The sequence below is a fragment of the Doryrhamphus excisus genome, linkage group LG20 (assembly GCF_037039965.1).
Source record: "Doryrhamphus excisus strain RoL-2023G ecotype Guam linkage group LG20, RoL_Dexc_Guam_v1.1, whole genome shotgun sequence".
Lineage (NCBI taxonomy): Eukaryota > Metazoa > Chordata > Actinopteri > Syngnathiformes > Syngnathidae > Doryrhamphus > Doryrhamphus excisus.
In genome coordinates this window covers 11851248-11866108 of record NC_136376.1, presented here as the reverse complement: position 1 = coordinate 11866108, position 14861 = coordinate 11851248, and the positions used below count along the sequence as shown (strand labels likewise).

General features: G+C 41.7%; 4 protein-coding genes across 5 annotated transcripts; 3 read left to right on the top strand and 1 right to left on the bottom strand.

The window, feature by feature from the left end:
• Positions 1-791: 791 nt before the first annotated feature.
• Positions 792-5814, top strand: paox (polyamine oxidase). Its single transcript, XM_058058329.2, has 10 exons — positions 792-1113; positions 1413-1589; positions 1666-1796; positions 2989-3176; positions 3467-3648; positions 3748-3917; positions 4095-4180; positions 5114-5226; positions 5300-5454; positions 5524-5814. Exons 1-10 carry the CDS (start codon positions 960-962, stop codon positions 5671-5673), a joined length of 1506 nt encoding a protein of 501 aa, XP_057914312.2. The 5' UTR covers positions 792-959; the 3' UTR covers positions 5674-5814.
• Positions 5815-6344: 530 nt separating this feature from the next.
• Positions 6345-9438, top strand: mtg1 (mitochondrial ribosome-associated GTPase 1). Its single transcript, XM_058058332.2, has 11 exons — positions 6345-6581; positions 6688-6752; positions 6831-6935; positions 7015-7101; positions 7191-7247; positions 7331-7421; positions 7839-7900; positions 7971-8067; positions 8131-8212; positions 8284-8396; positions 8817-9438. Exons 1-11 carry the CDS (start codon positions 6479-6481, stop codon positions 8912-8914), a joined length of 960 nt encoding a protein of 319 aa, XP_057914315.2. The 5' UTR covers positions 6345-6478; the 3' UTR covers positions 8915-9438.
• Positions 9439-9602: 164 nt separating this feature from the next.
• sprn (shadow of prion protein) lies at positions 9603-10055 on the bottom strand. The gene has a single exon (XM_058059263.2). It carries the CDS (start codon positions 10053-10055, stop codon positions 9603-9605), a length of 453 nt encoding a protein of 150 aa, XP_057915246.2.
• A 1129-nt stretch (positions 10056-11184) lies between these two features.
• Positions 11185-13355, top strand: echs1 (enoyl CoA hydratase, short chain, 1, mitochondrial). 2 transcript variants are annotated; one of them, XM_058058336.2, is made up of 8 exons: positions 11185-11375; positions 11737-11934; positions 12013-12140; positions 12221-12320; positions 12401-12505; positions 12653-12772; positions 12843-12910; positions 13001-13355. In XM_058058336.2, the coding sequence occupies exons 1-8, from the start codon at positions 11285-11287 to the stop codon at positions 13064-13066; spliced, it is 876 nt and encodes a 291-aa protein (XP_057914319.2). In that variant the 5' UTR covers positions 11185-11284; the 3' UTR covers positions 13067-13355. The 2 variants fall into 2 exon arrangements, with proteins under 2 accessions (XP_057914319.2, XP_057914318.2); XM_058058335.2 differs by having other exon boundaries at positions 11734-11934.
• The last annotated feature ends 1506 nt before the right edge of the window (positions 13356-14861 follow it).

Here is a 14861-nt window from a genome sequence, read left to right as displayed (position 1 = left end):
TAACATACCGCTATATACTTTTTGAAGTCACCAGCTCGAAGCTGTATTTTTTCCTCTAATTGTCTAGGATTTTACAAAGATTTTAATAGTTTGTGTTAGTTGCATAACACCGAGGCAAAAGCCTGTATCTAAACACACAATCACATGGTTTCTTTCATATCCAAACATTGAGAGGACGGGTAGGCTCTAAAATGTTGAATTCGGAACAAAGCATTCTCTACGATGCCATCACCTGGCCAAACAACAAAATGCACTTTTTCACTCTTCAAGTACTGTACATGAGACTGAGGATTCCATGTGATTGTTTTAAAGCATTTAGGTTTATGTCAGAACCAACATAATGTCTTTATGATTAATTTTTAAATCAAAAGGGCCAAAAAGCACAATATTTTTAGTCTTGCTAATGTTGATAAAACTACATTAACAAACTCAACTTTCCTCTCTACTCCTCTCACTTCAACACAGCACAGATGAACACTGAATGGGGAACGCCAACCTTGAATAAATATCACAATTCATTGTTGAATATTGTGAAAAATAAACAGAATGGTATGTGACAATGAAAACTCTTACTAAATTCTCGTAGTATGGTAGGCCAATTCACTGCATCAGCACCTTGTGGCGAGAAGTTGTTCTTTGGTTTTATTTGAGTAGAAAAATACAACAATCTGAGTGAATGCTGCCACCTACTGTCCGAACCTTTGAACCTTGAACTGCGCATAACGTTATTTTACACTCAGCAGTAGTACACTGTGGTTTACGCTATGGCGCTCCTAACCCCGCCCACCACTGTTGCTCACCATCATGGCGGACATTACTGCCTAGTGTCTTTGGACTAAACACCGGAATGGCTGGTCGCGACTGGAGGAGGACCATAAACGTCTTACGCCTGCCAAATTCTCCACAGTTCCGGACCTCCGTCCAGTTAGTTGTGTTCTGCAGACCAGTCAGTCTCCGCCATGTCTGTGGGTGTTGACGCTAGAATAGTAATTGTAGGATGTGGGATAGCAGGGATAGCAGCGGCACAAAAACTAGTTAAAGCAGGTTTTAATCGTGTGCACATACTCGAAGCTACAGATAGAAGTGGAGGAAGGATAAAAACAGGCAAATTTGGTAAGTAAACCAACGATGTCTTTCTACTGTAATCTAGGGGTGTCTAAACTTTTCCACGGAGAGCTTCATACTGTAAAATCACTAAGCTAATATAGTATACGTTTGCCAGTGTCGTGTATATAGTATATATTTAGGACAAATCATCGTGTTATTCCTATCAATATTTATTACATATTCCATTTGACCTATGTACAGTATGTTGTCTTATCGCATACCGGAGCTCGTATGTTAGTTAATCATACAACAGCGCCATATTAGAAGACACATAAGGTAAACCTGCCCATGGCTTCTGCCTGTAGGTGATAACATAATAGAGGTCGGTGCAAACTGGATCCACGGACCATCCGAGGGCAACCCAGTGTTTTGTTTGGCTCGACAATATGGACTCCTGGATGCAGAGGCCCTCAAGCCAGAGAACCAGGCCATGGAGATCGGAGGACATCCTCCCTGGATGCACAATATCTTTACCAGCTCAGGTGACTTATACATGCATGGTGGCCAGCCTGTATGGTATTTGTGATCTTATGCAGTGTTTTCTTTTTTTAATCAAAGGTCGCAAGCTGAGCATTGAAGATGTGCATCCTGCTCAGGAGATGTTTACTGAGCTGCTGGAAGAGTGCGCAGAGTTTAATGAGAGAGGAGGAGAACCATGGCCCAGCACGGGTCAATTCATTCGTGCAGAGGTATTGTCATATTCATGATGACCAAGTGTCTTTTTAAGAACAGACTGTACCATGTATACTGTCAAATCAAATCAAATCAACTTTATTTGTATAGCACTTTTCCTGCAAAGACATGCAACACAAAGTGCTTTACAGAGTTAAAAACAATTACTACAATTAAAAGGAAAACAAATACTAAGAAAGCCCCTCCCTCCCACCCTCCATACTAGATGCACACACACCCACCCACACACACACACACAATCACACAATCACACACAGTAGGGAGACATGGCATGGCACTGAGGATCAAGGAAACGCCACTTTTGGGGCTGTCCACACTGGGAGGAGCCGCAGGCTGTGCCATCGGGGGACCAGCACCCAGGCCCCCGACTCCAACAGACAGGCGGACCCCCACATTAAAGGGAGGAACCTCCAGCCGGCCGGGTCGAAGGGACCCAAGGATGGCACCCCCTCAGCAGACCCGACAGCCCCCAGTGTGGAGGACCCCCCCTGAGGAAACACTGTAGTTAAAAGCTAAAGACTAAAAGCATAAAATAGGACTCAAAGGATAAAAACATAAGAAAAGTTTAAAAATATTAGTTAAAAGCCTGATTAAAAAGGTGCGTTTTTAATGTTCTTTTAAAAATATCAACAGTCTCCGCAGTCCTGAGGCTCTCCGGCAGGCTGTTCCACAGGTGGGGGCCATAGTGGCTAAATGCTGCCTCACCGTGGGTTTTCGTTCTGGGTTTTGGTATTGTTAAAAGGCCAGTGCCGGAGGACCGCAGGGTCCGCGGGGGTTGATATGGTAAAAGCAGATCAGATAAATAAGAAGGTGCAAGGCCGTTAAGACATTTAAAAACCAGTAAGAGAATCTAAAATCGATCCTGAAGCGGACGGGGAGCCAATGTAGCGACTTTAAAACTGGTGTAATGGTCCTCGTCAGCACACGTGCGGCTGAGTTCTGTAATAATTGGAGATTTAAAATACTTTTTTTGGGAAGACCGGAGAGCAGGGCATTACAGTAATCTAAACGACAGGAAATAAAAGCATGCATTAGCACCTCCGTACTGGCCTGAGAGCTATGTGCATTAGGCAGCCGACACTTCTTCATGAGTGTCCTATTACAGGACTTCACTGTGGGTCACAGGTATGGAAACAAACAATGTCAATATTCCACTCTCGCATCCATCTTCATCTTGTTTTGATGCAGGTGCAACAAAGAGCAGCTGAGAAGTGGAAAGATGCTGATGCAGCCACAAGATCTTTGCGACTGTGTATGATTAGCACTATGCTGAAGGTGGAATGTTGCATCAATGGAACTTACACCATGGATGACCTGAGCTTGGGTTGTTATGGCATGTATAAATCTCTGCCAGGACTTGACTGCACCTTACCAGGGTTTGTAGCCCAAGCCGGAGTGCTTGCACAGCATGATTATGTGTCAAACATTAAAATCATTATATTAGTTTTATTAGTATCCACTTAAAAGAGTGTCATAAACATTTGTAAACAATTCTATGTTAACTAATGTAAGTGAATGATTGCCTTCATGAAAGTTATAGCTTCTCATGCAGGGATAAACGTTGACTACCATAACACCTGCTTACCTCATATATATAACCAAACTAAGTTGCGACAATAAATCAAGAAACTCCTCATCACCTGTTGTATTTTCTCCCTTATTCCAGTGGCTATGAAGGTGTGCTGAGAAACCTGATGTCAGAGCTGCCTGCTGGTCTGGTGACCTACAATCAGCCAGTTCGCTGTATCCACTGGAACAACACAGAGAAGACAGACACCCACGTGACCATTGAGTGTCAAGACGGGAAGAAAGTGGTTGCCGATCACGTGATCATGACTGTTTCTTTAGGTATTATGACATATGGATGATAGAGAAGAACCTATCCTAGAATCCTAGAGAAGAACTTTTAAAATAGAAATTGAATTGTCCTTACTTCTCTTTGTCCAGGCTACTTAAAGAAACACTATTCCACTCTGTTTCAACCTCCTCTTCCTTTACACAAGATGCACTCTATCCAGAGATTTGGCTTTGGCACCAACAATAAAATATTTGTGGAGTTTGATTCGCCATGGTGGGATAAGGACTCTGAGGTCATCTACCTGGTGTGGGAAGATGAGGTGAGTCACCACGTCTGTGTTTGCACGATCCAATAACATCCAAACAACGCTCTTGTCATGGTTTCAACTGTGTTGCAAAATGCTTAATAGGCTGCTTTCTGTCAACTTTCTGAGCATCTTTAAAAATGCGGGCCACCGTTGTGAGAATAACACAACTTATTTTCCATCATGACTCAGGATGCCATTGTGGACAAGGTACAGGATCTTCCAGGATCTTGGATAAAGAAGTTGTTTGGCTTCACTGTGGTAAAACCAACTGACGGGTCAGCAACCTTCATTTTGGATTTGACTGACTGGTTATGGTTTATGGTGATAAATACTATATGCATAAAACATGTTTTATGATTTTCATGTTAATATGTACTGTATCTTACCACAGCTGTATTGTACTAAGAAACACAGTATTTGGAGTTACAGTGGAACCTCTTAAGTCAAACCCATTCTGTTCCCATAGAAAACAATGTAAAATGAATTTGTTTGTTCCGTACAAACTATCACCTTCATAAAACTTGTATTCACTTTACAGACATAGTAGTTTTAACTAACATTTGTCATTCTCAACAATAATACAACTAAATTAAAGTAACAATCAAGGTTTTTGCAGAGTAATATTGCCACCAAGTGACACAGGTATTTCTGGAATTAGGTAAACGTTCTATTGTGTATAGTAAGTATATACAGTACAGTATGTAGTATAATTGATTTGATTAACTGCATTGCTCATATTCCACTGAGCAGCCAATCATTTCCTTGTGTTGCAGCAAGTTGGGTTTGATTCTGTGGGTATCATCGGTTTTCCTGTTTGTTAGTTTTTCTTTTGGCTTTTTCCTGATTACGGAGTCACCACAGCGGATCTCTGCCATCACTATTATCACTTTGTGTTGGCTTAAAAAATACAGAAAAAACAAATACACAAGTAGTTCCTTTTATTGCAATACCCAACTATATTTGTATACTGTAGTCAGTAAGCTTAAGCTGTACATGCTGACATCACACATGGTGGTGGTTTGTCCTCATAAGTTTTATTTGGCTTTTGAGGCCTATTTTTGCAGAACATTTTTGTTGAACACCAAAATGTTTAGGTCTCCGGGAGGTTCCACTGTACATGGTTTTCATTGAACAGTGACTGTATTGAACATACTTGAAAATGCTTGTATGTTGATTTTGAATGGGGTGTTTACTCTAATAACCCACAGGCACAGCCATGTTTTATGTGGCTGGATCGCTGGGCATGAGTCACAGTACATGGAGACTTTATCTGAGCAGGAGGTCCTGCACGCAGTCACTCAACTCATCCGCATGTTTACAGGTGAATAAGTAGCTTTTATGGCCTTTCTGTACTCACTGGACTTCAGTATGTTATCTAAGTGTTCATATGTTAGGCAACCCTATCATCACTCCCCGAAGACTCTTGCGCTCTCAGTGGTTTAGCAACCCCTGGACATGTGGATCGTACAGTTATCCTTCAAAAGGTTGTTCCCCGCAAGATTTGCAGAACATGATGGAGCCTCTACCTCCAAAGCCATCACTGTCACAAGTATGTTTGCACTGCAGAATAAAAAAAAGTGTTCCTCAACTCACACACTATTTGGTGCGTCCAATCCAGCCCCTGCAGGTGTTGTTTGCTGGAGAGGCGACCCATCCAAGCTACAGCAGCACTGTCCATGGAGCTCTTCTCACTGGCAGGAGGGAAGCTGACAGGCTCATCGCTCACTACTCCTCCAGTCATCCACCCAAGCCTAAATCAAAGCTTTAAAAGAATAACACTTTTCGTAAGCAGCTTCATAAAATTAAGTATTTGTCTAAATTGAGACCCAATTTTCAAGGGAAAGGGAATACAATCAATACAGATTATTATATTCTTTCAACTTAATAAACTTCTTACTGTTCATCAAAATCACTGACTGCTGTTATTATTGACGTTCTTGTTAGATAATACGGTATCCGTATTTATTACCAGTATTATCATGAGTTATTGATACATTATTAGTCCACATCTTGTATCCATACTATGAAATAACCCAGTCAAACTACATTTCAGAGACATGCTTTATCAAAGTTGCCCAAAGTTATAAAATAGACATTTTTAAAGTAAGTCTGTTAGTCTTGTTACTTTTAGTCTTTTGTAGAGCATTCCTATATTTTTTCCATGATCTTAAGCTCAATATTGGTATAAAAAATGTGAAGAAAAAAATACGTTCACCCTCGACCAGAGGAGAAATTAAAAGTGACAGTATTGTAGCAACTTCTTCAATTAAAATCAACTTCATTAGAGAAAAGTAAATAAAATATTTTATTTTATATTTTAGGTTTTCGCAATTTTATGTTATTTTAGGTTATTTCGCAATTATTATTATATCCTTCTGAGAGCAGTCGTGCACACAGCAAGTTAATCATAGTGAAATCTTAGAGGAAGAGCGGAACAAATATTCTGTGTTTAGTTTTGAGTCGGTTTGTAAACAGTGGTACGCCCCACTGTGTTCGGTTTTCTCGCGATTATGATAAGTGAAGCTAATGTACAGATGTGAGATAAAGTTAAAACAAACATATTTATCGAGGCCATGAAACTATACCGGTCGCTCTGTAATGTCACTAAGTTTCGAACCAGTTTTGACTTTGGAGGACGGGAAGTGGCTCACTGGTTCCCTGGACACATGGCTAAAGGTGACTGTTGGTTTTCGGCATGAAATACTCACCGTAACCCATTTATTGTACGATGTTGTTCGCTTGTGCTCCCGATAAGTTACTGAATATTATTCCTCTATTGTAGGTTTGAAGCAAATGAGAGCCAGTCTGAAGAACGTGGACTGCATCTTGGAAATACACGATGCCAGAATATCCTTTCTGATTAATCTATTAGGTGGTTTAGCTTATGGTTATTATTGATGATTAAAGCTCTTTAACGCTATGAACCTCCCCTTCTCTGGACGAAACCCTGTGTTTCAGGAAAGTCTGGATGTCAAACCACATCTGCTGATTCTTAACAAGATGGACCTGGCTGACTTGTCAAGTAAACAGGTGCTGTATGCATGCATGCATGTATGATAAAATAACAAAAATAACTATCGAGTAATTATTCCACACATTTTCTGTGCAGAGGATCCTAAAGGAACTCAATAGAACCGGAGTGAAGAATGTTCTCTATACAGACTGTCTAAAGCAGCGAGATGACAACGTGAAAAGTGTACAAGTCCTTTTCCCTAAATGCACAATCTCTGCCTGCTCACTGTCGCATTTCTTAAAGATTCTTCATCTTATTCTTTTATTCTTCAGTTGGTGCCGAAGGTGGTGGAAATGATAGCAAACTCAAACCGCTTTAACAGAGACGAGGTATACACAAATGTGTTAATTTAGTGGACAAATAAAAGTGCATTGCTTATTCTAACAATAACATATCATTTTAACACTTCCAGAATCAAAATTATTGTCTGATGGTGATTGGAGTGCCCAATGTGGGAAAGTCATCACTTATTAACTCATTAAGAAGAACGTATTTGAAGAAAGGTACAGTAAAACTGAGACCAGCATGTTTTTTTCTGAGTGTCTTGCACAGAGCAATAACAATAGAACTATAAATTAGAACTAGGCATTTTTTGCCTGTTATACAACTAAGCAGGATATTGCTGCAACTGCGTGTGCTTTCACCTGGTGACATGTAAAATACTTGTCAGACGGCGACTGCTTTCAACACAACTGTGAGTCTCGGGTAGTCAAATTTAACAACCCGATGCTGGCATTGCAGAATATCCTTACACACAGGCAGCATCCCGCCTCAGATACTACCTCTGAAGCAGGAACATTGCCAGGTCAGCTGCTGCCGTTTTATCATGTTAGTGCTCTGTGTACACAGCGCCTATGCAGAAAGAAGGTGGAAAAATCCCGGCTTTTGTGTTTTGGCTATGAATAAAATGTTTCTTTCAGGCCGTGCGTCTCGAGTAGGTGGCGAGCCAGGTATAACTCGAGCAGTCCTCACTAAAATTCAGGTAACTGTTCTATTTTTCTTTTTACTTTCATCGATTATGTGCACGTGTGTAGTGTTGTTAATTCCGTCAGGTGTGTGAACGCCCTATAATGTACCTGTTGGACACCCCAGGCGTTTTGCCTCCCAGAATTGAGAGTGTTGAAACAGGCATGAAGCTGGCTTTATGTGGTAAGTAAGCTCAACATGCAACACAATTACTGAATTGATAAACATGTTTGTGTTGCTCTCCAGGAACTATACTGGACCATTTAGTTGGTGAGGATATCATTGCTGACTACTTGCTTTATTCTCTTAACCGGCTGGAAAAGTTCAGGTACGGATTTGATGTTTGAGTCATGTTTTACTTTTGTCATTGAGATCCATTTGCGTTGTGTTTGTGTGCAGTTATGTGGAAAAATACAACCTCCAGGAGCCCAGTGATAACATTCAGCACGTCCTCAAACACATCGCAGTGAAACTGAGGAAAACACAGCGGGTCAAAGCCCTCACTGGAGTAGGTGAGAGACAACAAATCATTTACACTTGAGGAGAAGTAAGCAGAAATACACCACATACACAAAAGTATTTTGTAGCATTACGTAGTACGAGCTGTTAGCTGTACAAACTGAGTGGGACCAATCAGTGGAATGAGCTTGCTTCGAGGTGGGCCGTGGGTGGCATAAATTAAAACAGAACGTTTTGGAAATCCAATGAAATCCATCTGGAATAGGTTATTGTGTGTAGTTGCTCTATAGGAGTCCACAACTCAATACAAAGGGCTGAAAATGAGCATTATAGGACCCCTTTAAGAAGCCAAATAAAAAGCATGGAGTACATTTATCCTTTAACTTGTTTAACTTTGTTTTACACACTCTGACCACTATCACACCAATTGGCAAAGCACATAATGGTGTGTCATATTTACTTGTCTCCTTCAGGTGACATCACCATCACTGTTCCAAACTACACTGCAGCAGCGTATGATTTCATCCGAGCCTTCAGGAAAGGAGAGCTTGGCCAAGTCATCCTGGACTGAAACAAGATGTACAGTATATTACTGAAGATAAACTCCACCAGGATCCATCTGGTACAGTTAGACAATGTTTTGTAAAGTAAAACAAGTCGATATTTGCTTAAAGAATTCAAAAGACAGAAACCTTGACTCGGTTTTAACATGTATTTATTTGCATTGAGACAGACAACAAATATATTATGTACCTGTACACAAGTGCTTGAGATAAGGAACAGTCTAGTGCTCCTAACAAGAGGAAGAGGCTTTGGGATACATCACAACATCTCAATGTTTGAGCAGCACCACTTGAGTTTTAAAAGGGGACTTTTTAGCTGGTTAGGGACACTGTGTCTTAACATCAGTGGTCTCAAAATGAGCAGAATGAAATGTGTGTAAAGAATAGAATCAAATGCTCTGTTCATGACACGGTTCTATAAAAAAAAATGTTTATGAAGTCTTCCAGTGAGCAGATTATCCTGTGCGGGGTTGTGGTGTAGAAGTAACTTACTTTGAAGTGCATATTCTAAAGTAAAGGTAATATTGATTTTGGCTGTGCATCTTCAGATACACACAGGCTGGTGTGATCGTTGAGGAGTGAGCATAAGTGGTGTGTTTAAGTGTAAGTAAACAGTTACAGTGTTTCTTCTGTGGTTAGTGTCTTTCCAGGCAGCCTGTCTTGCATTAGTCAGGTCCAGTGTGTTTATCCATAAGTCTACAGTATTGAGTCCAGCAGGAGTGCATTGGAGAAGAGTGTTGCCATGGTAACAGAAAGCATTTGGCAGAAAGAGGCTCCCCTTGTGGAGCCAGACATTTGGGCATCAAAGTAGCTGGTCCTGTTGTAATAATCCAGCTCATCCTCTGAGCTCTCTGCATTGTTGCGGCGGTAAGCGGATGCGTACCATTTATCTGCCGTCAGGGCCACTGCAGCCCCTGCAGCCGCAGCAGCGGCTACCCTCACCGGGGATGTCCGCCCCGCCACCCTGAAGCGAGAGCGTGGGCCGCCGTAGCTGCCTGCCCCGCGGTAGGTACCTGCTGTGGAACTCCGGGCAGGGGAGCCTCGGGACGAGCCCCTGGACCCGCCGCGGCCACCTTTGCACAGTACAGGCTCGCACAGGAAGGCAGACAGCAGGAGGCAAGTCCAGCAAGTTGCAAGCACCTGGTTCATCTGTGCAGGAGGAAAATAAAACAATATTACTGCAGATTGTAAATGACATTTGTTTCAGAATAACTGGACAAATGGCAATTTATTTTATTAGGATTTTACATGATGGTGATATTTTTCAGTGACTCTTGCCAAAAGCTCACAATATTGTTCATAAACAGGCAACTTAGTGCTGCCTTTTTACTGTAAGTGGAGGCTGTGTAGTCTTTAAATATGTTAACATCGGAGGAAAGCGCCCTATAAATTATCCAGTAATGCAAGCAATACATAGTTTAACTGAAGCTGTGTTTATTACAACATGTAGTAGTCCCATTGAGTAAGGGCTATGATCTTTTAACATTATTTCTTGTATAGGCCACCTCAAGCTTGCAAAAATAAATAAATGAATATATATATATACATACATATATTTAAAATGAACTCAAGTGTTTATTTGCAGAAGAACACTGATAATACTATTTTTACACATGCATTTGCATGTATACAACAAGTGCTTGTTGTACATCTCTGCAGAATCACTTAAAAAAAATAAAGATGTCTGCCTGCAGAGAAATGAATACAATTGTGCCTGAGAGGATACAAATAACAGAGGCCTTTTTTTAAAATACTGCTTATGGTTGTCATGGTGAATATAATAAGATAAGCGAATACAAACAACCCAAATGTGCACACAAAATGTGGTATTTTCAAAGTGCACGCCATTTTTGGACATGCATGTTCATTTTACCGTCCTAATTGGCCACTATCTCAGGCACACTCCATATTACAAAAATTGTGATTAAAAAGGCATTACCCTGTAGTGATAATAATCATAAAAACATTGCAAAAGGTTGATGCTTACCTTATTTCGGCGTGTGTTTATCCTGGGCTCAAAGAGAAAAAAATGATGGAGATCGCGGAGGATGGTGTGCGCGTTCACGGGGAACGAGCAGCGCGCTCACGACAAGACAGCGTTACAAATCGAGTTAGGGAAATAATCTCGTTTTCACGATAACAATTTATCTTATATTGTATAAATGTTCACGTCGGTCTATGCCAATCTGTCACCGTAATATCAATGTGAATACAAGTTATTCCACGCTCGTCCGCTAGATGCCCGTAGTGCTAAACGACATGAATGTGAACCGTTGCTAGCCACAAAAGAAGACGTACCCGGAAGTACACCGTTGCCATTGCTCTCGTAGTCACAAGTTCAGAGTCAACGGGCGTCGTTGTTGGTGGTGACTGCTGCCATGGCTTTTCTTTGCAGAAATGCGACCTTGCTCTTAAAATCGTGCCGAGCGACGCCTGGTCTTTTGGCCTCCGCTCGCCTCTGTAGCTCGGGTGAGTGTTTGATGGCATACGGTGATCGTTCAATGTCATGTCGTGTGCGTCACTGATATGGCAAGCATGCACTCTAATAGTACATAGTTATATTCAGAGTTATATTCAGTGCATATGCACAACGAATAGATTAGAAATCAATTATCTACGACTCATTTTGAACGTTTCGAGTTATATTGTTGTGTCAGTGCATCTGTGTGTTACTGTATTAATTTGTAGCCGTTTAGTTGAACTGTCTTGTAGTAAGGTACACCAGTACAACCTAAAAAAGAGCTGTAACGGTGGTGATTGCATTAATATGCATTTGGGATCAACAGTTGGGAAATAATCTAGTGTTGATCTCTGTTTTCTCCCCCAGCAGGCACACAATATGAGTATATTATGGTAGAGAAGCGAGGAGAGAACAAGAATGTGGGTTTAATCCAGCTGAACCGACCTAAAGCTCTCAATGCGCTGTGTGACGGCCTGATGAAAGAGTTGGGTCAGGCTTTGGACACCTTGGAGAGGGACAGAGATGTGGGCGCTATCGTCCTCACCGGCAGCGACAGAGCATTTGCAGGTGAAATAGAAATAATAACAAGTGTGTTAACCTTTAAGTCTTAACATGAGCAGTAAGCATCATTTCTGCCCTGTTCAGCTGGAGCGGACATCAAAGAAATGCAAAATCTGACCTTCCAGAAGTGTTATGGCGGTAACTTTCTGTCCCACTGGACCAGAGTGTCCACTGTGAAGAAGCCAGTGATTGCTGCTGTTAATGGTTTTGCTGTATGTAAAATAGTCCCAAATTACCCCTCCCTTCCCTTTACCTTGACATTGTTGATTTACAGTTGTTCACTCGGTTTCAGTTGGGCGGCGGCTGCGAGTTGGCCATGATGTGTGACATCATCTACGCTGGAGAGAAAGCCCAGTTTGGCCAACCAGAAATCCTGCTGGGGACCATCCCTGGTACAACGCCACGTCTCTGCTTAGCTGGATAAAAATATCCTTTGGCGCTGTTGTAGGCATGATGTCATCTCTCTCTGTAGGGGCGGGGGGCACTCAGCGTCTGACCCGTGCAGTGGGCAAATCTCTAGCCATGGAGATGGTGCTTACAGGAGACAGAATTAGCGCCCAAGAAGCCAAACAGTCAGGTATTAGAAACTAAAGGCTGTAGGAACTCTTAAGAGGGCCCAAAACCACTTTCCTTGTGGGTTACTTCTAAGACCACCAGAAAATGGCAAAAAAAAAGCAAGATTCAAGGTTTAGATTAATAATTTTAACTGTCGTGTCATTTGCAGGTTTGGTGAGTAAAATCTATCCCGTGGACCAGCTGGTGTCCGAAGCGGTGAAATGTGGCGAGAAAATCGCCGCCAATTCCAAACTGGTGTCTGCTATGGCAAAGGAGGCGGTCAATGCAGGTCAGATGTTTAATTGAACCACCTTACCTCGCTTCCTGTCATGTCATTCTGAAACCTTGTCTGGTTTCAGCCTTTGAATTGACTCTGGCTGAGGGGAATCATTTCGAGAAGCGTTTATTCCATGCCACCTTCGCTACGGTGAGTAGAAGCACTCACCTCCGAGGTTTACTCTTGATGCTGCATGGAGTTGTGCCTTGTGAAGTTTGCGTCTGTCTGTTTCCTTTTAAGGATGATCGCAAGGAGGGAATGACTGCGTTTGTGGAGAAGAGAAAGGCCAATTTTCAGGACAACTGATCAGCTCATTAAACTACAGAAATCAGACGTTGCACCACTTAACAGGGCAAGGAACATGCCACATGAGTAAGGGTGAGAATTTCAACCAGGCATGTCAATGAAGACAATGTTCATAATGAAATCCTCCTCCAACAACATACTAACATAATGAGATATGTAGATATTATGGACAGCTCACAAAACAAAAGCAGTCCGAATTTATCAGTCTGATTACTGTTGGGGACTTTCTGCCTTTTTAACTCCAGTTTTTGTGTTCTCTATACATTTTACAAATAAATCCTAAAAATGATGTGCCTTTTTAATTTTTTTAAAATGGAGGCTGTCTAGCAAATGGGCCGCACCGTGGCCGAATTTGCATGTTCTCTCTGTGAGTGCGTGGGTTTTCACCGGGTTTCTTCCCACATTCCAAAAACATGCTCGGTTAATTGGCGACTCCAAATTGTCCATAGGTATGAATGTGAGTGTGAATGGTTGTTTGTCTATATGTGCCCTGTGATTGGCTGGCGACCATTCCATGGTGTACCCCGCCTCTTGTCCGAACTCAGCTAGGATAAGCTCCAGCATACCCCCACTACCCTAGTGAGTATAAGCGGCAAAGAAATTGGATGTGTAGCAAACATAGTTGAGTTATTAAAAGCTGGCTTTGTTTTTGCAAGTGCTGACTTGAAATACATTAGACTTGTAGTTTATCAAAATGCTTGTCTTGCAGTGAGCAATATTTCGTCACTAGAGGGAGCTCACATGCAAGTAGTGTTGAATGTAACCAAATACTATACGGTAGATATGAATGAAATTTTTTAATTTATTTTACATGGTAATGTTATATGAGACTGTCAGTGTTAATATACAGTGCTAGTCAAACATATGGATGTATGTTTTCATTTGATTGCATGAGAAAGTGTGTGCAAAAGTCTGACTGACCACTCTGTATATCCATTAAAAAAAACAAAAAGAAAATAAATTTTTACAACCAATGTTGTAGAAGTGCACTCCTTGTGTTGGTACAATCTTGGCAATGCACATTTGGTGGGGAAAAAGTATGTGTTCACACGGCGGCTCCCTGTATCCTCACAAGGCCATGGCCTAATTGATTTTTACTTTCTTTCAATATTTCCCCCTGGAGCTTGCTTTCATGTCCGGGCCCCATGAAACAAAACTTTTCAAAGGGTGCGATAAGAAAAAGAAACTTGTCTCCTCTCTCGGCAGGTCGCACAAAAGTCTGCAGAGCGAGTCCGAAAAGAAGCGACCCTTTGAGGTCTTGCAGAAAGGTCAAAATAATAAATGTAGGCTCAATTGAGGCTCTCCTGGCAGACAAAAGGCGCCAAAACGTTACACACAGAGGCTGTGCGGACCCTCATGGCGTGATAAACTCATTTAAAGAAGTCCAAAGAAAGAGGGAGCAGCATGGGTCCGGTGGAGGGAGGGGGCTCTGAGGGCGGCAGACAGGGGCCTGGCTCCTGGGGGCCTTTCCTCTTCTGGTTCTCCCTCTTCCATGTGACTTCATCCCTATTTATTGTACTCGAGTGGCTACTAAAGCCTGCTGTCTTACTTTTAAGAGCCATAATCTCATCAAAAATGAAACTCTCTGGGGAATAAAACATTGCTGGGTTCCTGCAATTCTGTTAATAGTATATATGGGATATCATTTTTTTTATAGCTTGGGAACATACTTGCATGCTTTTTGACCCTTGAAAGGACTTTAAAAAGTTACCCTGGAGTGCAATAATTAGCCCTATGGGGTACATTAGTGTATAGACAGAAAATGAGCCTATACCGTATCCCAGGGGTGTCCAAA